The sequence below is a fragment of the Temnothorax americanus genome, unplaced genomic scaffold (genome assembly GCF_048541705.1).
Source record: "Temnothorax americanus isolate GAGA-0224 unplaced genomic scaffold, ASM4854170v1 Scaffold4, whole genome shotgun sequence".
In the NCBI taxonomy this organism is placed as follows: Eukaryota; Metazoa; Arthropoda; class Insecta; order Hymenoptera; family Formicidae; genus Temnothorax; species Temnothorax americanus.
In genome coordinates, this window is record NW_027509547.1 from 1,229,285 (window position 1) to 1,252,014 (window position 22,730).

The window sequence follows — 22,730 nt, forward strand, 5'->3', positions numbered from 1 at the left end:
TGTTTGCTAACTTCACGTTGATCGTAATTTGTTACCGTCGAGTGTCGAAGTTTAACGCGTCAGTTTTAAAAATGTAATTACGTTGAAGAATTACATTCAGAATAATGAACAATTAAAATGCTCTATATTTGCTTATTTTTCTAGTGTAAAAAAAGATACGTGAAGATATGAATAAATATGCTATGCTTGCTTTGCTGACATAAACTATATAGGAGCTATAACTGGCTATAACTTCACTCGACTGTAGCACTTTTGCATTCAAAATTCAAAAGCGGGAATTCCTGTTCGAAAACTCGGATCGAACTCTAATAGAGTATATACTGATGTATATGCCATGTATATATAAGCATTATCGATACAAAAGTGAGAGATCTCATTATGACACTTATTATATGCTTTCTTAATTATATGTACTGAAGGCGTCACATAAATGCCTTATTCCTAGCTGTGTTCTTGGGATTTCTATAGTGCACGTTACGTGTACTATATGTTTCAGGTGGAAGGCATTAATGACGCCTACTATACGTGTGCTTTGTTTATGTCATTTCTCGCATATGGTTAATGAAAAATCAATCTAACACTTTTTAACTGATATATATTGCAATCTGAGCAATTTCAGTGATCGCGGAAATTCAAAACATATAAAAAGAAGAAAATAAATTAGCCACTGCCGTTTATATTCAGTAGACCATAGGTATTAAACTAAAATAAAAAATTTTTATTTTTTTCTATTGAATAAACGCACAAAAAATTTAACTCGAAAATAAATAGCCAGTATATATTTAAAGTATCTATACAAAATGAAGTTTTCGATTTCACTTCGGTTCTTTATTCCTGCGTAGGCATTTACAATAGAACGCGGACAATGGATAGCGTTCTTATCACGTGCTAACTTCTAACGGAGAAAAGTGGTAGACCGCAACGCATTTATAACTTTTCCGTCTCGCCTTTTGCCTTCCGCCAAGAGTCCAAGAGATATCGAGTAATTACTGATATAGCATGTAATAAAACTAAGTGATAAAAAAAAAACTAATTTTATCCTGCCTGACTTTTTGTTCATAATATTCTACTTTTCACGTACCGCTTGCTGCATTTAACGTCCGTAAGAGAGTGATGCAATCTTCAAGTTTTCAAAAATTTAAGACTGCTTTATTTATGAGTATTCTATATAAGTAATATACTTCTTCCATGGATGTTACTTTTTTATGTGAAATCTCTCTTCATTATGGAAATATCTTTGGACGTAATGTAAATTCTAGTGTGTTTCTTATTATATAAAAAGTTCTATTGTGCTTAGAAAAGAAAAACAGTTTACGAAAACCAGATCCTGGAGTCTTTAATTTGTTATAAAAATCTTAAGAAAAAGCACATCAAAGATTTCTCAATTTAATATTAAATGATCAAAATACTTTATTTTTACTCTCTTGCAAAATTATTTTCTGTAAAAACAGTTTCTTCTTGCGATTACATTCTTGTGATAACATTATCATGTGCAGATATATATAAGAAAAAAAACACATACATATACAATTGTATATTTATACTAAAAATATGTATTTACAAATTTTAATAAAAACATCTTAAAGTGCGTTTTTAATTATCTAAATCATCTAGGATCTGTAGTAAATAAAACTTCTTTCTCAAGAAAAATATTAGTCACTGGCGGAACATTATTATCATCTCTCTACTATCACAAGCGGTACGAAGCAATTATACTTTACAGATAATAGCACAACGCGATAGCATCTGGAATCTACAACAATTTTACTATAACTAAATCACAATATATTGTTAAATAAAACAATAATGTTCAGTGATCGCAAAACTTCCATCTCATTGATCTGCAGAGAGAAACAACTACCGGAGAAGGCGAACTTTTTGCGGACGGCTTTTCTCCCGGTATCCGGGCCAAGGGAGTATCGATTGAATATATATAACGTTCGACGCATTTTACTTTCCCGCGATGATTTTTTTTTTTCAATCCAATCTAGTTCATCCGCTCGTGCAGGCCTGATGCGCTTCGTTCGAGCTGCGATGAGATTCGATCGTTCCTTGATATAAGTTATTAAAGGGATCGACCTTTTTCCTTTGTTTCGCGGTACAAACTACGAACCACGGAGCACGCGAGCACGCGGAGTCGCGGAGCACGGGCTCAGTCACACGATTGCGTCCCGGTCGGGCTTGATGAAGTTCCGATTAATGCGACAACAATGAATCGGGAAAGTAATGAACTCGTATATTATTGAACAATGTCCTCGCTTATATATCGACCGGTTGACGCGACAGGCACCAATACGATCTGTCGACGGACATGATTTCCGTCATCTCCGTCTTCTTCCTCGCCTGGCTCCTTAATTCGGCTGACGCTTTCAATGACTTTCCGTCGCTGGTATCCACCAACGCCTCAATGGGTATACACGCCTGACTCTTCTTCCTCCGCTTTTTTCTATTTTTTATTAAATGTTACAATATAAACTGTTCTCTTCATTGAATCTCTCAGCGGTCGTCATCGAAAAGAGTTTCTTCGGTGACAAGGTCGAGTATCGGGACATGGTGAACAATATTTATAACCTCATCGCGGCAGTCGCGAGCAAAGAGATGTATCCAAATGACATTGATGTGCGTGTCTTTCGCGGGACGAAAATAAACGGTCTTCGAGGTAAGAGCAAACGCGTTGAATAAATATTTAAATATCGTTGCAATTGTAACGTTTGTCTGCTTCATCTTCACTTATACCATATGGGTTATACATCCAAAATGTTTCGGAATAGGTATAATAAGATTGCATGGGTACGTTTGACAAGAGTATACAATGTAAATAGCATACGATTATATCACGCGGAAGTATATTAAACAATTAAATAAATTCCTCGTTCACACGAAGCTAGAACGATTTAGTTACAAAATAATTTTTTTTTCATTTAATATACGTATGAAGATTACACGGCGCTTTTATCCGTGACAACGTGTCATCGGATGTGGGAGCTTCACGATGCGGCGCGTAAAGAAGAGCTTGTGCATTTAGCGATAACAGGTACGTATAATATAAAAAGACTTTCAGTAAATTTGTACGTGAAAATTCCTCTTTTATTTGCTCGTCGAGACGGATATAAAATTAGGCGCTGAATCGCCCGATTGCAGTGGGTGACATAATACGTTAGGTATTTGCAGATATCGTTATCGTGCTCTTTTCAATTTTGTTATCTACCGTCGCCAAACGAATTGCATCGTATTACATCCACGTAATCAACGTTTTGTCTCGTACAAGCCAGATGCGCACATCCGTAGAGATCTTAATGTACTTAATTTAATCGTGAAACTTTATAAAACAGCCAACTAACGCTGACAAAGTTATCAAGTGTCGTACGTTTCATTTTATTTGTTTAAAGACCAGGACTGTCCGCGGCTTCCTGATTCGGAGGGTGTGAGCATCCCCTTAATATCGCCTGGAAAAGAATTGGCCCAGATTTTCTTGGACATGCGGGCGGTCGACGCTTTGACTTGGAACAATGTCAACATATTGCACGACGATACCTTCGGTGACGCACGTTAAGCATTAATCCTTCATTTTTCTCTCAATCCCGCGTTACGTTTCTCGTTCTTTCCTACATCTTGGCATCTCCGTTAAAAACGCGTTTTATTTGTGATGGTTTGTAGACAGAGACACGATCAGCGGTGTCACAGAAGCCATATCGACCTCGTTGCCAAACAAGAAATTTCACTTAGTTTCTAGATCGTTGTTCGCTTTTAAGCACGCCAATTCCGAACGTAACAGAAGAGATTACATAAGTGACGTGCTTGAGAATTTGAACGTGGACCAATTGGGAAGATGCTTTCTCGTAATCGTAACGATAGACGCAGCGGCTGACGTTATGGAAGCTGTAAGACGAATAGAAAGCTTCTTGGTTCCGTTTATATTTGCATCAATTCAGAGCGAGTAATAGTCCATGATTTATGAGGTTTACTTTGGGGCTGTAAAATTATCTTTCTATAAAATATATCTTGAAAATTAACGTGCTTCACGTCAAATACGAGATGCTGTTTGCAGAGAATCTCACAAATTATGGACACAAAATTACTTCTGTTACTTTTGAATCTCTCTTTAACTTCGAATTTGGTATATTTAGACAAAAACTTTAAATATGGCCCAACCGGACAGCCAGTGGTTATATGTCATCACTGATGTAGCACGAAACTTCACGAACATTACCAGTTTCACCGATTTATTATTGGAAGGCAGTAACGTGGCCATCATTTACAATGCGACGAACAACGACACGTATTGCAATGTAATTCACTAATTATTCTCTCTTATTTATTTGTGCAGATTTTAACTACTTGAAAGTTTACAATTTAAATAATCAATTAAGATTAACTTAGAATATGATTTTATTTATAAAAAAGTTATTTTTTGATCATTCTTTTGCGATAGAAGATTTTATTGATTTTTTTAAATAATTTATGTTTCGTTTCTCTCTCTCTCTCTTACTATGTACTTTGAAAAAAAAATTTTTAGGTCAGTTTAAAGTGTTATATCCAGGAGTTAGTTGCGGCTTTGGCTAATGCTTTGAGGCTATCGTTGTTGACCGAAATAGAATTGCACAGTCATATGACCGATGAGGAATTCGAACTCATCCGATTGAATAAGCTCGAAAAACGTCAGGAAATTCTCAAAAATATCAAAGTTCGTATCTTTGATACTATGTCCGATTTGGATTAATGATTTCTATAGAAGTGATTTTTCGTGACTGCAGCTTTTCCGATAAACCTGCGCATGATTTCGCATACGCGCAAATTAAGTTAATTAAATTTCTGAGATTTTTTAGAATTTTAAGAATATGCATATTAAATTTCTATGTTTTTTTTTAGACTACACTTGTAGTGTTCTTGTCATGTTTAAGACATTTTTATTCTTTCCGAATATTCACGAGAAATCGTATCTATGCCATCGCGCGCGGAGATTCTCTTCGACGGAGAAGCTTCACAGTTCTATTTCCTGCAGATAAAGCTTATGGACGATATTTTCGCTACGGGCGGCGTTTGCGGTAAATGCCTGTTTTGGCGATTCTCCTCGGCCATAACGTGGGGCAATTTTTTCGCTCACGGCAAGAACGTCGCACATTTGATCGATTCGGGAACATGGATGCCCGTTTTAGGTGCGAATCTGACGGACGCTCTATTTCCGAATGTCGCGCACGGTTTCCGAGGAATCAGCGTACCGGTCGCCACGTATCATGTGTGTAAAGATCTCTTCTCCTCCTCTTGCCTCCTTCTCTTTCTCGCGTGATCGCACTCGTCCGGACGTGAATTTTGTTTTTCCAGAATCCGCCGTGGCAGGTCATCTCGTTGAGCAACTCCGGCGAAAAGGAATACGGCGGGCTGGTTTTCGACGTCATGAAATATCTAGGGAGAAAATTGAACTTCACCTTCACCGTGCTCAGCCCGGCGAGCAATCGGACCATCAAGTCCACTCGTAACGAGACGACTGACGTGGTAAAGCTATAATAATTTGTATAATAAAGTTTAGATTTTAGATTACACCGAACGATTTTTCCATAACATGAACACACTGAGCATTTCTTTCCTCGCTAGATAATAAAAAGAACCTAAAGTGTTTAAATGAATTACTTATAATTTTATTTTACGATCTCCATGTAAAGTTCCAAACTTAGCTCATTCGATCGATGTATAGCGTAAATCTAACTGCGTGATGAGTGTCTTATGTGTTAGGTGTTAACGTCGACAACGAGAGAAATACCGCAGGAGATAATAGATATGATTGTGGACAAGAGGGTTCTCCTCGCAGCCTGCGCGCACACCGTGAACGATCAGGGAAAAGGAAAGATCAATTTTACCTTGCCGATTTTTATACAGACGTATAGCTTTCTGACTGCAAAACCGGGTCAACTTTCGAGAGCGTTGTTGTTCACCGCGCCCTTCACCAAACAGGTAAACTATACGTACGTTTCCAAGTTCGTATAGACTATAGAAAACAAATAATTATTTTATTTCGTAAAAAGTGAGAATTATATGAAAATATAAAACTTTTATGAAGCTTAACTCTCACGTGTAACAACGTGTGAAGGTGGAAATTTATTTATGTAACGATCGCGCGACACGAGGCCGGATGGAAGTTTATTACTTAATATTGAGCCTGTCATGAAGCGTATTGACAGTTCCCAGTTAGTTCGGTTACCTCCGATCTATTTTCACGCGCGTATACACGCATGCCTTCAAGCGGACTAATTTTCCTTGCAGACATGGGCCTGCCTGGTAGCATCGATTATTATAATGGGCCCGATCTTGTACTTGGTTCACAAGTGTAATCCAAACAGCACGAGGACGTCGGGACTGAATTCCCCCTGGCAATGCGTGTGGTACGTCTACGGGGCTCTTCTTCAGCAAGGTAGTATCCGCTCGCTTCTTTTATTTTACATACGAGATGTCCCGGACTTTTCAAATCATTTTTTTTTTCACGTATTCGCCGTATTCATTATTACGTTTCTTCGTTTTTATGAATTATTTTACTCTTTTAATTACTAATTTCTTATTAAAGAAAAGTCGTTCCGTTTTTATGCTCATTTTTAATTGAAAATAAAAGAAATTATATTTTTTTTTTCGAAGAAGTACAAAGGTGCGTACGAATGATTTTAGGAGGAATGTACTTACTTCATTCCGACAGCGCCCGTCTGCTGATCGCTGTCTGGTGGTTGGTCGTGATGGTCGTGGTAGCGACCTACTCCGGAAGCTTGGTCGCGTTCCTGACATTCCCGAACATGGACGTTGCCGTTCTGACCGTGGATGATCTTATTGCTCATAAAAACAGATTAACCTGGGGCTTTCCTAATGGCAGCTTTTTAGAGGAATATCTGAAGAATGCCGAGGAGGAAAAGTATCATACTCTTCTGGAGCGATCCGTAATTCATAACGCGACGCAAGAAGCGGAAATGATTGAGCAGGTAAAGGCGGGCAAGCACGTGTTGATCGACTGGAGAAGTACGTTGAGGTAATCTCATATACAGAATGGATATTTTGAAATGAAAACGTCCCCGCTGTTTATAAATTTACGAAAAACTTTCTCGAGAAAAAGTTGCGCAAAGTCTGACGAAGTAAATGTTTCTATATTTTTTTGCTCATTGAACATTATTTTCTCTCGCCATAAATGGAAACACCGTCGTTTAAATATTTCATCCTGCATACCAAACGAATTAGTCCGCCCGATAGGAATGACGATAATGATGTATTGCCCGAGCAGATTCGCGATGAGGAACGACCTGTTATTAACTGCGGGATGTGCCTTTTCTTTGAGCACTGATGAATTCATGGACGAGCCCATAGCGATGATTATTGCGAAAGATAGTCCTTATATAAAAATTATCAACGCTGAGTAAGCTAATTTCCGTTTTATTGTACAATAATATAATCAATCTCACGGCGGTAAAGTGGCCAGTGTAGTGGTTCATAATATTTCTAATTTTTTTAAATGCAATTTTTATCAATTTTTTTCTCAATGGTACGTAAATTGCATGCGAATTTTATAATCCTGTAAATCTTTGAATATTGATAAGTCGTCACTTCGTAACTGTCTCAAATCGGTGATTATTTCTATCCGTCGTTATTCAGGTTACACCGCATGCACGAGTCTGGATTAATGAACAAGTGGATAGCGGAGCAAATACCGATGAAAGACAAATGTTCGGACAGCTTCGCCAACCAGGTCGTAGTGGAGCGCAAAGTAAACGTCGCGGATATGCAGGGCATATTTTTCGTGCTTTTCATGGGTAACGTGTTTTTCGTGTATGCGGTACCACCATATGGGAGAGAGGGGGGGTGGAGGTGCAATAAAGCATCTCGTGGGAGTAAAAGCAACTCGTCATTGTGCTCCTTTCAGGCATAACCGGATCGATATTTCTTTTGTGCTGCGAGTGTTGCTGGCACAAGCGCCAAGTGTCGAGGCGACGCAAGCTGATTCAGCCTTTTGTTTCTTGAATTGGATACAGCAGTGGATAGATTACAGATTAAACGTTTCTTTACTTCTCACGAAATAGCTTCACCGTCGCGTCGGCTAGAACATCTGCATGCGCAATTAGATTTTATCGTTGATTATATCTAGTGTTAATTACAGGGACCATTCTCGCATGAGTACAGTGACTTCTCGAGCTACATGAAACAAGCCGTTTATATGTAATTATGAATTTAGACGACATGATTTTTCAGCACAGATTCCTTTACAGCGGTCATGTGTTTCGTAAAAAGCAAGCTTTAGAAAGCTGCTTGTAAAGCGATTTTATGCTGAATAAAATTGTACAAATTTTATCTTTGAGGCAGAACCGATCATTTAGACGTAATTATGTAGTATAGAACCAATTGAAAAGAAAATCTTTTTATGATAGGTTTTTTAGTTACAAATAAGACTATTCTTTGTCATTATATTAAAAGTAATTATAATCATAAATATCGGGTAAAGCGGTGGCTTCAATTTCATATCTTTCGAACACATTCTGCGATCCAAAGAAAAAAAACCTAAAAATGACAGATGGTTCCTTATTGTGTGGTCGAAATTGATGGGTCCATCTCTTATCGATCGCAAATGGACAATTTGAGATCGACTTGAGCGAATCGCGCATCAATCATCGTCAAGTTTATCATCTTGGGATTGTTCCGCTCCGACGTGCGCACCGCGCGTTCGAAAACGTTCGAGGAACGAAATGGTGAACATTGTGGGCAGGAACAGAGGAGTATGCGACCGCGCGTCGATCGGCCGCCTCTCATTCGATAATAATCGGTTTCGTTAGCAATGGAACGTAACAGGATGAGAAGGAACGCACGCGAAGGCATCGCGCTCGCGGCGTCCCATTGTTGATGGGTTCGCGCGTTCAGCAGCCTGCATTCTGGATTGCGCATTCAGCAGCCGTTTGCGGCGCGGTAAAAGTCATCGCGACATTACGTAAATGCCTCATTCGCGGCGATCCTCCCACTTGAATCAGTCGAAAGAAGATTCTCGCCTCGCCTTCACTGCGTCTCACGTGCGCGGCCGCGCCGACCACCGCCACTACCGTTATCGCGCGCGCGATAATATCCGCATATTTTCGAAGATTTGTGGCCGGCGCGCGGATAGACGTACGATCGCCACCGATCGACGATGGAGAGAGGAATTTTCGGCTCGCTCGATTAAATCGCGAATGAGGTCGGTGCACCAACGAGTGGCACGCGAAATAACATTTGGCTCGCCACACACGAAAGTGTGTCCACTTTTGACTAATTATAATCAATTTTTATTTAATCGAAGCAATTAATTTACCACAAGTAAACGCTTTCCTTGGTTTTAATAAATTACATTTATAATTTTACGCGATGCCGAAAATGTAAAAATGTTACCAAATAATATCTCCTGAAGGAAGTTCTATTACGTAACAATATCCTTCGGTTCGGTCATTCACTGGTATACTTCAATCGTGAAATCGTAATAACTTTGTCATTGGATTATGAAGAGGGAATAAAGCACACACACATACACGCACATATTTCACGTTCCGCAATGGTACTCGAGATCATAAACGTGGGCACAGATGAGCGCGGCGATGCACAGCGGCATACTTAGGATCCCCTTCCTGTCGAAACGCTGGGAGATAGAGGCCTCTGAAAGAATAGAGAAGAAGAGCGGCAAGAAAAGAAACTGGCGGCTGGTAGGGAAGCTATGTGCGCAATTTAACGGGGATTACGACCTTAGCCACTTAAGAAGTCGCGGTGGTAATCGGCGGTCTTCGAACGGGCCCCCTCAAGAGCCGGGCCTCGAGCGGGCCTCGCTCGCGCCTTGGACGGGCCCCTTAAGCGGGTCTTAATCGAACCACGAGCTAGAGGCGGCCAGCCTGGCGTACCTGATCCGCCTGAGCCAGTCCCGACGTAGAGCGCGGACGATTAAGGCTAATCCTGAGACTAGAACCGGCTGGGATCGCGTCGCGGACTCCGTCTCCGGCTCGGCGCAATCGGATCGGAGATATCGAGAAGGAAGACATCGTCCCGGAAACGATATGGGAAAGCCATTGCATCTGATTGTAATATTGCAGCGTACGTAAGGCTGATTACCTTGATTTTTTTCATTACTTTCGCGTTTTGGATTAATCCGCCGAAGCGACCGTGTCTTTAGATGAGCTTGAAAGTTGAAGCCTCTCCCTCGCGTAACGAAAGCGCAACAAATAAATGTAATGTCAATTTTCTTTTGGTATGAATTGTAACGGAGAGAGTGTAAGAATTGTCTTGTGAATTTCCAGAAGAACCATGTTAAAATATGATTGCGGCTCGTGAAGAAACTGGCAGCGTTATATTCGTGGGAATAAAACTTGAATTTAGCGAAATAAATGATGTGTACCATAATGCGTCGAATTAGGCAATGTAATGAATTATAAAGTTTCCCACTGATGCGGCACTATGTTGCAGCAGTATCGTCCGCGTTCGCTTATAGGTACGATCCTTGGTATGGTCGCGCGGATACGCAACGTCCGGTCGACGTGATCACCGACGTCGTCAACGAGCTCGGGGTGAGGATCCTTCAGCAATATTCGACGCGGGGAAACGTCGCGTTCTCACCCACGGGGGTTGCCTTCGTGCTGGCGGCGCTCTACGAAGGATCCGCGGGTAGAGGAAGTCAACAAATCGCCGAAGCCTTAGGCCTACCAGCCAACCGAGATGTTACCAGGATCGGTTTCAGGGACATTCACCGACGATTACGAGTAAGATTCTGCGTAATGTGAATATCTAGGTGATAAAGACATCCAAAGGATTATAGACACTTTTTGGACTCTTTCTATCATGTTTCATACACAAATCCGATTTGATATTTACTCTAATTGCATTATTTGACATACTTTTGTTGCATTTTTTTATCATTAAATGTATTTATCTCCGAGAAACAAAATTGATAATCGTTATGTATATATATATATATATATATATATATATATATATAAATGATATTAGAATTAGAACATATAATCAGTTTTATGTACATACATACTGAATTACACCGATGTTGATTTCAAGAGCTACCTTAACGCCGATGGCTTCCTGGGCGGGCTGACGCTAAGCAGAGAGAACACCAGACTCCGTCCCGAGTATGAAGACATTCTGAGGTTTTACGGCTTCGATCTGTCGAGTATTGGGCAAGAAGCGAACGTTACCGTTAGCATGGGAGACTCGTCAGGTATAACCGAACTTCCGACGTCCACGGCCGGCTTAACCACGCTCCCAGCAGAGATGGTAGACACTGGGAATGTGTCGGACATGACAACGACGATGTTAACGGGTGCTATCACGACTCTTCCTCCGGCTGGTGCGGAAACAACGGTCGTTCCATCGACCGCGGTAGACGTTACTCAGCAAACTGTCACGATGGCACCAACGGATGCAACCGATGTACAATCGACATTGACTCCGGTCACCAGCGCCGGAACAGTTGTCCAAGACACGTCGTCGACGCAATCGGCAAATTCCTTAACGACAATTACTTCCGGCGAAAGTGTCCAGCTGACTCCGTCCGCTGGTACGGAAACTGACGCGGGTTCGCCGAATACGATTACGCCGATTCCTACAACGGTTACTACAACAACCATAGTCGAGGGCAATCAGGGTCCGCAGAGTTCCTCGACGGTTGCAGCCAACGATACTGTAACAAGTGCTAGCGTTCCTAACGAGAGTGTTCAAGTATCGACTGGCGCGAGTATGGCAATTGCGACCGATACTGACATGATGGCATCGATGAGTACTGATGTTCAAGTACCTTCAACTTTCACTGCGAACACCGAGGTACCAACGACAACAAGTATGCTGAGTTCGGGTGCGTCGAGTACCGACGCATCGGCGGCTGCGAGCACAATCGTCGTTAACACGATGCCCGCTAATACGTCCGCACCCAACGCGACCTTGAGTACCGTTACTGTGAATTCGTTAACCACTGTGGTACCAGCAATCTTGGATAGCGCGAACGGCGTTATTTCACAATCGAATACCGAGACGTCGACAGACACTCCGGCCGGGAATAATCCAGGAATGACCGCTGCGAATGACCTCGCGACGACGACGATGACCGATATTGACGATGCAGTCAATTCTGCGACGACCGTGGTATCGCCTATTCCGGGAACAAACGCGACGTCGGGCAATCTTGCTGGGAATAACTTCACAGTCGCGAATTCTACGATGAGTTCCGTGGATAATCGAACGGCCGCGTCTCTCGTGGACGAAAATACCATTTCGATGAATCGAAAGAAGAAAGATCTGACGGATATAATTAACATCGATACCGTTAAAGACGAGTCAACGGACGGATCGCCGAATCTTCATAAACGCGAAGCGAGAAGCCCGCGTGGATACTTTTCTAGCTACCCAGGTCAGGTTCAGTTAACGAATATCTTCTTCGATTATATGCCGCTTGTATCAAATTTAGAATTACAACACGCGCAAACAGGTTCAATCTTCTTAATTTGTGTTGCAGGGAAATTTTAATACTAAATTATTAGCAATTCCTGTGTAAATTATGCAGTCATGAATATCAAATCATGTTTTAGCGGAGAGAATTATGAAATTTTACGATAGAAATTATCGTTTCTATTGCATTTATACGAGAATATAAGAACGAATTTTTCTTTTACAGAAAATGTTAAATGATTGATGGGATTCGATTTCTTATTTTTCAGACGAAGGTATCTGGATGCAAGATTTAGAGATTTGGAAATCGTATAATACGGTAAATCCGGGTGAGTCCTCCATCGGAGATTCATCAGCAGAGATGTCGTTTTTAGTGAACGGTTGCGACGTTTCCTCGGTATCGGCTTCGAGATACATCGCTGTGTTGCCCTTTGCGTATTTCCCATCGCTGCAGGCTGTCGCGCTCGAATTTCCTTTAGACGTAAGTCTACGTGAAAATTTTAACGTGATCTAGTTTACCTTTCTCTTTCTCAAAACTTGAAGGATTTAATTTAAGCTTGATTTGTTAATTTTTAATTTTTAATTTTCTTGATTCTTAAAAATTTGAGAATATTGCGCAGTTCTAGTCACAGTCTGCAATTAATTTCAAATAGCCTAGCCTTAACTATCTTTTTCTTAAATTAAAATATTATGCGGTGTACAAGCAAGGACAGAATATATATTTAAATAATATTTAAATAAATAGCCTTGTAATCAATGTGCAGTTGATGTTTAGAAATTACATAAATTATTCTTAGTACAATTTCAAGTATAACTGCACAGTACAAAAAAAAATCTCGATTATTTTCTTAACAATACAAGGAATTTCTGTTATCTCCTTAACATTCAAGGATCCCCGATACAACATTATACTTTTCATGCCCACGGATAAAACGGACACGCACCGGCTGGCGAGGGATCTCAGCGGAAAGTCATTGAGGTTGTTGAGGAAGCGATTACAGCCTACTTGGGTCAGGGCCACTATACCTTCGTTCATGCTGCGTGGTTTCGTCACACTGACGTCATTTCTGCAAAGGGTAAGGGGATAATACGTCGTCCTCTTTGACGTCAATATCTTACGAATGCCAAATGGGCGCCAAGGTAGAAAAACATATTCTAGATGTACAGCCAATAACTAATCACGCATAAAAGTATCGTACAGTTTTCCATAGTTTCTACAGTTTTTTTATTTTCAAAGACTTTTATCTCAAGGATCATCCACTGAGAATGAGAAGAATACAGATTTGAATTGTTAAATATAAACTAAACGTAATTGTAAATTACATCTTACTTTGTTTCTGTTTGTTTGCTCTTAAATTATTTTTCTAAGGCGTCGTATGTAACAAAAAGTAACATTTTCCTAACGTTTTGCGATGTACCGGAGGATTGAGATTGAGGAAGGAAGAATCAAGATTATTATCGACGTATGCGTGACTGGTGCATATTTGCGTCGACATTTGCGTCGTAGTTTACATAATCTCTCTAAGAGGTCTTCCTTTTTTTTATCTGTTTCTTCCGCAGCTGGGAATCCTGGATGTGTTCGAGCCGAGAGTGGCCGATTTATCGCCCATGACATCCGATCTCGGTGTATACGCCCGGGACGTGCAACAGAGTATAGGAGTCAATATAAGGAATTATATGAAACCCGACCGGACCCATTCTCGTGAGTCGCCTAATGTCGTTCCACCTCGAAGGGACTATTATCGATATCTACCGCCAGGTTCTTTTTACTCTCTTATCGCTTTTCATGCACTATCGCACTCCCCTTTCAATTACTCCATAACGGTAACGCGTTTCCACGCGTGTATAATTGCATCCCTCGCTCCTTAATGCGGACGTCCTGAATTTAAGAGTCCAATTTATATAATTTTGCGCGGCTACGTGTATAATCCTTAGCATTTGCAGTATTCCTTTATCTCTCGATTATATATTTTACTTTTTTATTTTTTTCGCTTCTCTCGCCGCTTGTAAATTGCTTCCTCCTGCCTGTAAGTGTAATAATATAGCGCTGTCAGTGCGACCCGCGTGTCCGAGTATCCGTTCATCGATCAAGCGCACGGGTTTATTTTAATCAACTTTTCATATACTTGACATTATCATATATATATATTTTTTACACATTACTCGTTATTATTATTCATTACTTCGTCACTTTGCGTCATTTCTGATGCTATGTGTCACGCGATTATATTATTTTTCTGGCAACCCGATACGAGTAATCACGATACGTTAGAATTAAATCACTTTGAGTAGCATCCGAAATTAACGAGCGTCTCGATACGTCTCGGACGCTCGGCTAACCGGATGTTAACCGGCACTGAACGCGTACAGGTGATTTAATTTGTCGTGGAGAAGGAGAATAAACAGTAGCGGAGTAGCGATGCCACGACTCCTAGGCAGGCCGCGTCGGAGATAATGTTCGAAGAAATAATTACGTTGACGCAATGTCCGGTATTAACGGGTGAAATTGCAAAGTTTCACGCGCGCGCGGCTCTTGTACTCTCCAGAAACATAATTTGCGCATATAATTTTGTAAACGACGACGGCGACAATGTGCTCCTCTACGCGTCGTGAACACGCGTCTGACGACGGCCGGTCGTTACTGGTCGTTACTACTGCCCCGCCGTTCTCACTCGTTTCTTCACTATCTTTTTTCTCTCTCTCTCTTTCTCGTTTTTTCGCTTCCGCCTAATCCGTCGTTGCTCTTTCTCACGTTCCGCTGTATCTTCATTACTTAATGCCGAGATTGTCATTAACGATGACGGCCGCTTCCGCGCGCTTCCGAACGCTGTCAAAGTTACCGCCGCGCGTTTCCGGAATTTACACACGCGAACGCTTTCGGTCCTCGTTTAAGATTGAGAAACTGTCGGAGACGAATGTCTAGCCGCTAATTACATCTTTACGATAATTATGCCGTGTTGTGAGTGTTAATCGTTATCTCCTTGATGCATCGTAAATTACAGGTCATTTTAGCAGATAATTCCGCTAAACGCTTTTCTAAAAACGCATCTGTTTCTACAAATTCTTTGTAAATTACAGGATTTAATCCTGAAAACGTATGACGCAATGTATTGCGAGATGCGAGTGGACCTCATCTGCGAGAACGTGATTTTCGAGGTCGATCAGCTGGCAATATCTGTTTTCACGCCACTAGGCGAACCTTCAAACAAAACTATCGATTACCGCTGGAAATATTCTCAGTATTGTTGTGCAGTTCGCTGAATTTAATTGCTGATATCCTGCTCGAGTCCGTAAAGGAAGTCAATAAAAAGACCTTGCGCCATCTCTTTTTACATTCACCGAGGATTCCTGAATCGCTGCGGCGCGCGGCGCGGCGTTGCAACTGTTTCTGTGAAATTATTCTTTCGGCTATTTTTTTGTCACTCTAAATACAAATTGTATCATAGAATATTTAGAAGACAAGAAATTACGATTTATACTACTACAGATTGTTATTTACAATTTTCTATATAATATCATTTAACTATATGCTTTAAAATGATACATATAACGGAATTCTTTGCTTGACATATAGTTAAATTAACAGTTAAATAAAAACTCATAACAGTAGTCGTTTAAAAAATTAGAATATCATTTTTACTGCACTAGACTTTCCTGTTGTTTATGACATTACATTCTTTTCTTTCGTATAAAAACTAACTTGCCGTCGTAAAAATACGAGAGCAAGAAGTTTTGTCAACTCAGTGAAAGGAAAGACGCGTGCATTGGAAGTCAATGAACCGAACATCTAGAAATCTAAAGATTTGACCCGCGATGCATCACATCTGCCAGTCGCTTTCGAGAGCCAAGAAATTGAAACGCTGCTTAAATTATGTCAATTTTTCAAACGCGAAACGCTTATCAACAATTTTTATTTGATTTTAGAACAAAGTATATAAAATTCCAAGTTCTTATTTTATTATTTTTAAAATTCTATAGGAACTCTGCAATTGCTTTAAAAAGTTTTATAAAAAGAATTATTATAATATAATATATATAGTTTTTCCTTTGATGCATTAAAAAATATGTATAGTCTTGATCTCTTGCAAATTCGCTAGATACATTATAGCTATCCATGTCTTTCACAACATGTTTTCGTCATAATTTATACATCTTCCTAATTCCCCTGCACTACGTAGAATAAGACAAACTACTAGCTTTGTATTATGCGCAGAGCTCTATAAATTTACATAAATTTATCTGTAAATACTTTGTTTGCAAATTTGTCTAAGTATTGACGTCGCTCTGGAAAGCAAGTGATTTTTTATTTTATCTTTTATAATATGTAACGTGCACACACATTATATAGAAAATATTAAAAATATCTTGAATAATATTTTCTGTAATTAAAATAATTCTCTGCAAAAGTTTGCAAAATAATTATAATTTTTTCTTTTTTTTTTTTAGGCAATGGTCTGTTCGAGAGAGCTGGACCCGAACCCTTTACAGCTTTACATCCCTTCCTTTATTTCATCGTCGACACCGAGACTTCAGTGAGTCTAATTGCCGGTCGAGTGGACGATCCGCTTAATTCGAGAATATTGTAGGGACATAATTTACGATCGCTAAGATTTAAATAAACACTCATTTATTTGACGATACTTATAAATAATTCTATAATGTGAACTTGTCCTATTAGCTCGCACACAATTATTATCAAGTACACGCAATTAATATTGTGCTCTGTACAAATTCCTATTTGTAAATAAAGAAATATAAAAAATAAGAAAGTGGCAGTGAGCGTAACTTGAAATGTGCGAAATTGAGCATTTGGAAGAATTTTCCAAGCTATCTCACGCCGTAGGGCGAAGGGCAAACTTTCTATACATCTTGCTAATCAATAAAAGCAGATACTCATCGTGCGTTTGTTGCGAAAAACTACGAGAATCGAAATCGCGATAGTTATAAAAATTTACATTTTTCACCGGTTTTCTTTAATTCGAGTTGAATTTTTCTAAGTTGTAGGATCGACAGTCTGGTTTTCAAACTGGTTTTGCAACTCTAAGCGGTGTTTATGTAATTAACGATTCTTTCTTAATTTTTATTTCAGTATGTATGTGTGTGTGTCATATCCCATATTCGGAGCGTTGTGGCAAGAATGATAACGATGTATCTTCGAAATCTATCGGACTACTCCTTCGATCTTTTTATTACACAACTCAGACTTCCCTTGTTTATTTAGCTATAGCCTTAATCTAGCAAATATATTATTTCCTTACTCTTACTTTTATAAATACAGTTCAGTGTGCTGCTATAACGCACGAGATTTTACACACGTCATACATATATATCTATATACATATATGTATATATATATTCAATAACTTTCGGCGATGAGAGAGAGAGAGAGAGAGAGAGAGAGAGAGAGAGAGAGAGAGAGAGAGAGAGAGAGAGAGAGAGAGAGAGAGAGAGAGAGAGAGAGAGAGATCTTATTTCACCTCTTCTATGTATATGTGTGGGGTATATTTCTTCGTATATATAGCAACCAGGATGCTTACTCCGTGAGTGGCAGTGTAAATGCAAATAAATAAATGTAAACGATATAAAAGGCGTATTTTCATTCGCGTGAAAAATCTAGGATAATGTCTTTTGATATCGCACGAGACGACACCGCGAATCGCTTATTCGCGAGATGAACTTCGTCCGAATTCGAGAGTTGCCTCGTGTCGTCCCCTCGCGTGTTCGTCAAGTCAATCAAGCAACATTCTTCAAGATCCATGGTACGAACTTGGATATCCGCGTGCAGACGCCCGGTAAATTGGCTTCCGCGCAACCGATGCCCCAGGATATGATACCAGCGAGGAAGTACCTGCCGTCCTTTCCGCGAACCTGGAGAGGCCCCCCGGAATCGCCCTGTGTAACGCAAGAACGTAAAAGTCTCTCAACGGAAACTTTGAAACGTGAACAGCGAGTAGTTCGATTATAGGCACGCACGTACATACCTGACACGAATCCTGCCCGCCGGTCTCGTAACCGGCACACAGGAAAATATCCGGTATGAACTCGTGTCTACCGGCCTTCAGGAACATCGACTTGCACATGTCATTGCTGATTATCGGCACGGATACCTTGAAAGCGAGATTAATGAAAGTCGGAGGAGGTTGAACGTACCCCTCGAGGGTTTGATCGTCAAAACGATAATTACTTCCTGCAACACCGAGGGCAACGTTCCACCCTCGCTCAACCTTCCCCAGCCGGTGACCGTCGCGTTCTCTCCTATCAGGAGGTCGTCCGTGGCCGGCAGGCAGATGGGCGAGATGTGCGCGGCGAACGTCAAGGAACTCTCGAGCCGCACCAGCGCGAGGTCGTACTCGTACGTGAAGAAGTTGTACTTGGGATGCACAACCTTTTTGGCGACGCCGCGCTCCACGTAGGGCAGCCGCTCTTGTACCGACGAGAAGTCGTACTCGCCGACTCGTATCCGGATTTGCGACGTCAGCAAACTGAAACGGAACGGAGTATAACGGTGCACCTTCGAAAGACGAGAGGGACGGGATAGGGTACTCACTCGTCGACGCAATGGCCCGCGGTGGCGATCCAATTCTCGTTGAGTACCGCCCCGCCGCAGCGGTGAGTACTCGAGAAGCCGAAGAAGGAGGTCCTACGTACTGATACTTGCCAGGGCCACCGGCCGAACGACGCGTCCTTGCCGCCGACAATCCTCGTTTCTGGCCGCGGGAATAGCGGCGGCACGCCGCACTGCATGTTCTTGCTCTCGTCAGCGGCCGCGACCGTCATCACCGAACCCGTCGCCTTCTCGCTCGCCACCTCGGTGGTCGACGATCCTTGCGTCGCAGCGACGCTCGTGGCACTCGTGCTGCTCGCGCTGGTCGTGCTGCTAGTAGTTGTCATTGTTGCGGTCGTTGGACTGGTCGTCTCGCTGACGGAGGACATCAATGTGGACGGCGTCGTGCTCTGCATTGTGGTTTTCTTCGTGGGCCGCGGCCTAGTTGAAGTCTCCAAGTGGGACGTTGTTATGTAGTGCGCCGAGCCCAAGGGCTTCTGATATTCGGTGCTCTGCAAAACGTTAACGTTGCACAATGTTATCGATAAGGTCCAATCGTTTTTTCCAAAATTTTAGCGAAGATATTTATAAACACTTTAATAAATATATACATCGACTGATACGAACAAAAATAAATGAGTATTAACATTTTCGGCCATCAGGTGAAATCTTATGCCTGACAATAATTTTTGTGAATTTTATACTTGTGAATTTGCCTTTTATGTGTTTATAATTCAAACACGCGAGAACGTGACGTAAAAAATCGCCACAGCAAACAACATAACAATCAATACCAATAATTAAGAAGAGAAAATATGGGCGTACATGCGACTCGGTCGGCTTTAGGCTCGGTCGTGGAAAGTTTTCCGGGCCATTCTGAAGGAGGCTGGGACTGTCGGTCCAATGTGGTTTTAAGGACGGCCTAGGTGGTGTCCAGCTGTTCGACCAGAAATGAGAACTCGTACCTAAAGACGGTATTCGTACGGTCTCCGGCACGGTAATCGCGGTTATCGGTTTGGTTGACGAAGACGACGACGACGACGACGACAGAGATGAAGAGAACGATGTTGACAAGGACGACGAGAATGAGGACGACGCCGATGACGGTTTCTGTTTTGTGACGAAGGCCGGTTCCGTGGTCACTTGCCAGTGAGAGGTTTGTGGCACGGATCCGGCTGCGCTAGAATGAAAGATAAATTTTAAGTTGGGCTCGGTACACAATATAATATGACATGTATTATTATACTTTACGTGATAATAATAATATAACTGTAATATAATATAGCTGTAAATTTTTTGCGTGATAATATACGTATAAGAGGTTTACTATTGGAAGAGAAGCGATATATAGGTATATATATATACGATATTTACATATATATTGAGGCTTAAACCAGTATGACTTAAGAACGAGTTGCATACCTGGTGGAAGGCTGCCTGGCATATGTCGGCCTGACAGTCGTTGTCGTCGACGTCTTCGTGGACAACACCCAGTTGGGTCTCGAGATAAAATTCGGTCTATGATCTGGCTGACTTATTGGCCGGTAAGTGGTAGTTTTCATTGAAAAATACGGCTTGGAGAAGTCTGTCGACGATGGTTTCGACTGTGCTGGCTTGGTTGCCCAGTGCGGTCGTTCGGTATGCACGAAATTTGAACCTGGATGTGGCTCTTTCTCCGTTTCCTGGCGGAAAATCGATATTCCATTAAACTCACTGCTTGTATCGTGCCAACAATAGCTCTGCTAGCTGCGTAAATATTTTTTTAACTCCATATTTTATAGTTAAAGGAATATTTTTAGTAAATTTTGATCAAATATTCGTCTCAGCATTTCAAATTCGTTAATAAATACAATAGATAAAAGAAAGAAGCATTCGCTAAAATGAGTTTTAATTACTCTAATTTTTACATATAATTGTTTTTAAGTTGACATAATATTTTAATCAACTCTGAAAATTAGTCTGACTGATTCAAGAAAAGTGAATGCCCTCGACGGAGAGAACGTTACACAAGAAATCCTTCTGAAGTCATCTCGCTGAATCACGAGTCGTAATCATAGAGTCATCACGAGTTATAATAACAAAGTTTCCTTCCTTACGCTTTCAATGACGGAATTGACATTCGGCCGATTTATCGTTTCCTGCACGCTGAGATCGGCATCTTCGGTCTTCCCGTCGTCCGGTCTCGACTCAAAGGGCCTTTGATTGCCCGGTTTACCCGGTTTGCCCTGCTTGTTCGGTTTGCTCGGGCCACTCGAACCAACGACCTCGTCGTCGGCGTGCTCCTTCCCCGGCAAGCGTACTGTCAAAGTGTTGTGCGTCTCCAGCTTGTCCTTGAAGCCCGGTTGGCTTTGAACGGACGACGGTTTCTCGCTCAGTAGTGCTCCATCGTCCGGCCTAGTCTTGTGGTGATGAGAATGACCCGCGTGATGACCCGGTCTCTTCGTTTCTTGCGGCCTTCCTTCCGCCCACGTGTTCGTAGACGCGGAGGACACCGCGGGGGTCTGCAGTACCTCGACGTCGTGCTCGGACGTTGGTTTGGCGTGCGGCCTCTTCTGCAAGGGCCTCCCGACGCCATGCGAGGACGGTTTCATCGGTCTGGTCGAGCCTGTGCCGGAGCCGTGAGATCCAGTGTAGTAATGGAGATTCGGCTTCGCGGTGCTCGATGCCGTCGAGGAGAAGCCCGAGAGGGAAGTTGACGTCAATCTGATGGTCTCGTTTGCGGTTGGCTCCGCCAGAAGTAGACCTGGCCTGAGTGTACTCGTCGTCTCGTGCTGCTGCTGCTGCTGATGATGATGAGGGCGGTGAGACGCGCCTATCGTGTTCACCGTCGTGTTGTGAACGCAACAACTGCCGAACATGAAGGTATCCACGCACACACCCACGTGCGTCCCCTCGGACTTGATGCACTCCCACACGAACATGCACGTGCCTTCTTTGCTTTCCGAACCGGGCACCTTGCAGGGCTTCGGAGTAATTTTGTAACCTGCGCGAAATGGAAAAAAGAAATCGGCTATTTCAGGCGTGTTCCATCTTTCGACGATCGGCGAAGCCTGCATGGGACCTTGGGCTACGTCGATGTTTAAAAGTTAAAAGTCCCGTGCCGACAAATGACGAATATCTCATTTACGTCCCCACGTGCAGCGTTCTCCGTTAAACGCAACTGACTTTAATCTCACGTCTCCATTACATACATTTTCTCGCGTCAGAGTCCGAGAAGCCGAGACAGGCGCGTGTAACGTTATAAATGCGTGATGAAAGCGCGCTAACGTCGATCATATTACTGTCTCGACGAATTTAACAACTTATAATTTCGCAGGAAACCCGTGTTTCTACGTACGCCCTCCGAAAAATCGAACGAAACGCGCCCCGGGTGACGAGATTACACGCATTAAATCTGACGGGCGTACCAAAGAACGACGTCGCGTGCACGACACCGTGTCGCACGGTACCGCACGATAGGTCGTATCGTGCTCGACAATTAGACTGTCTCACATGTTACACATGAGATCCACCTCGCGCCGTCAAGTTCGGTGAAAGTGTACCACTTGTCGAAGCACGCGTGAGAGATCGTGTAAAAAAAAAAAAATGAAACTTAATAACTGGAAGGAGTATACGTAGACCTGGGCCGATAAATTACGACCGCGGCGATGTAGGAGCTTCACGCAGTCGCTTTCACCGCTAGAAACACGATCGTGTCAGCCTGCGTCGCAACCTGTGTTACGTTATAAAAGGGAAGCTTTCATATTAAGAAAAAAAAAAATTT

General features: G+C 41.9%; 4 protein-coding genes across 7 annotated transcripts in view; 3 read left to right on the forward strand and 1 right to left on the reverse strand.

The window, feature by feature from the left end:
- The first annotated feature begins 1,970 nt into the window (after positions 1 to 1,970).
- Positions 1,971 to 9,029, forward strand: Ir93a (Ionotropic receptor 93a). Its single transcript, XM_077415837.1, is given in 16 exon segments — positions 1,971 to 2,298; positions 2,300 to 2,411; positions 2,501 to 2,659; positions 2,939 to 3,034; positions 3,390 to 3,539; positions 3,658 to 3,881; positions 4,128 to 4,289; positions 4,517 to 4,684; positions 5,003 to 5,236; positions 5,323 to 5,493; positions 5,731 to 5,949; positions 6,259 to 6,406; positions 6,655 to 7,006; positions 7,256 to 7,387; positions 7,624 to 7,781; positions 7,892 to 9,029. Coding segments are annotated over 16 exon segments (2,655 nt in total). The 5' UTR covers positions 1,971 to 2,226; the 3' UTR covers positions 7,990 to 9,029.
- A 97-nt stretch (positions 9,030 to 9,126) lies between these two features.
- LOC143902710 (uncharacterized) lies at positions 9,127 to 17,118 on the forward strand. 2 transcript variants are annotated; one of them, XM_077415845.1, is made up of 7 exons: positions 9,127 to 10,068; positions 10,441 to 10,730; positions 11,041 to 12,385; positions 12,693 to 12,904; positions 13,314 to 13,499; positions 13,984 to 14,182; positions 16,870 to 17,118. In XM_077415845.1, exons 1-7 carry the CDS (start codon positions 10,032 to 10,034, stop codon positions 17,007 to 17,009), a joined length of 2,409 nt encoding a protein of 802 aa, XP_077271971.1. In that variant the 5' UTR covers positions 9,127 to 10,031; the 3' UTR covers positions 17,010 to 17,118. The 2 variants fall into 2 exon arrangements, with proteins under 2 accessions (XP_077271971.1, XP_077271972.1); XM_077415846.1 differs by having other exon boundaries at positions 13,984 to 14,125.
- A 188-nt stretch (positions 17,119 to 17,306) lies between these two features.
- The window catches only part of LOC143902705 (uncharacterized), a 31,848-nt gene continuing 26,424 nt past the window's right edge, over positions 17,307 to 22,730 (reverse strand). For all 3 annotated transcript variants that reach the window (XM_077415836.1, XM_077415834.1, XM_077415835.1), the window contains exons 3-9: positions 21,064 to 21,950; positions 20,390 to 20,649; positions 19,793 to 20,147; positions 18,971 to 19,479; positions 18,608 to 18,905; positions 18,405 to 18,530; positions 17,307 to 18,315 (exon numbers count right to left, since the gene is read on the reverse strand). In XM_077415836.1, the coding sequence (XP_077271962.1) occupies positions 18,157 to 18,315; positions 18,405 to 18,530; positions 18,608 to 18,905; positions 18,971 to 19,479; positions 19,793 to 20,147; positions 20,390 to 20,649; positions 21,064 to 21,950 (2,594 nt within the window). In that variant the 3' untranslated portion in view covers positions 17,307 to 18,156. The remainder of the gene's footprint in view (positions 18,316 to 18,404; positions 18,531 to 18,607; positions 18,906 to 18,970; positions 19,480 to 19,792; positions 20,148 to 20,389; positions 20,650 to 21,063; positions 21,951 to 22,730) is intronic.
- Positions 19,401 to 22,730, forward strand: part of Rpl9 (ribosomal protein L9) — a 111,155-nt gene continuing 107,825 nt past the window's right edge. The window contains exon 1 of the mRNA XM_077415870.1: positions 19,401 to 19,406. The gene's annotated coding sequence lies outside the window, so the exon portion shown is untranslated. The remainder of the gene's footprint in view (positions 19,407 to 22,730) is intronic.

Coding starts and splice junctions, on each gene's coding strand:
- LOC143902710 (XM_077415845.1), top strand. CDS start 10,032: ATGGGAAAGCCATTGCATCTGATTGTAATATTGCAGC. Junction 10,731..11,040: donor ACATTCACCGACGATTACGA/GTAAGATTCTGC, acceptor GTTGATTTCAAG/AGCTACCTTAACGCCGATGG. Junction 12,905..13,313: donor CGCTCGAATTTCCTTTAGAC/GTAAGTCTACGT, acceptor TTAACATTCAAG/GATCCCCGATACAACATTAT.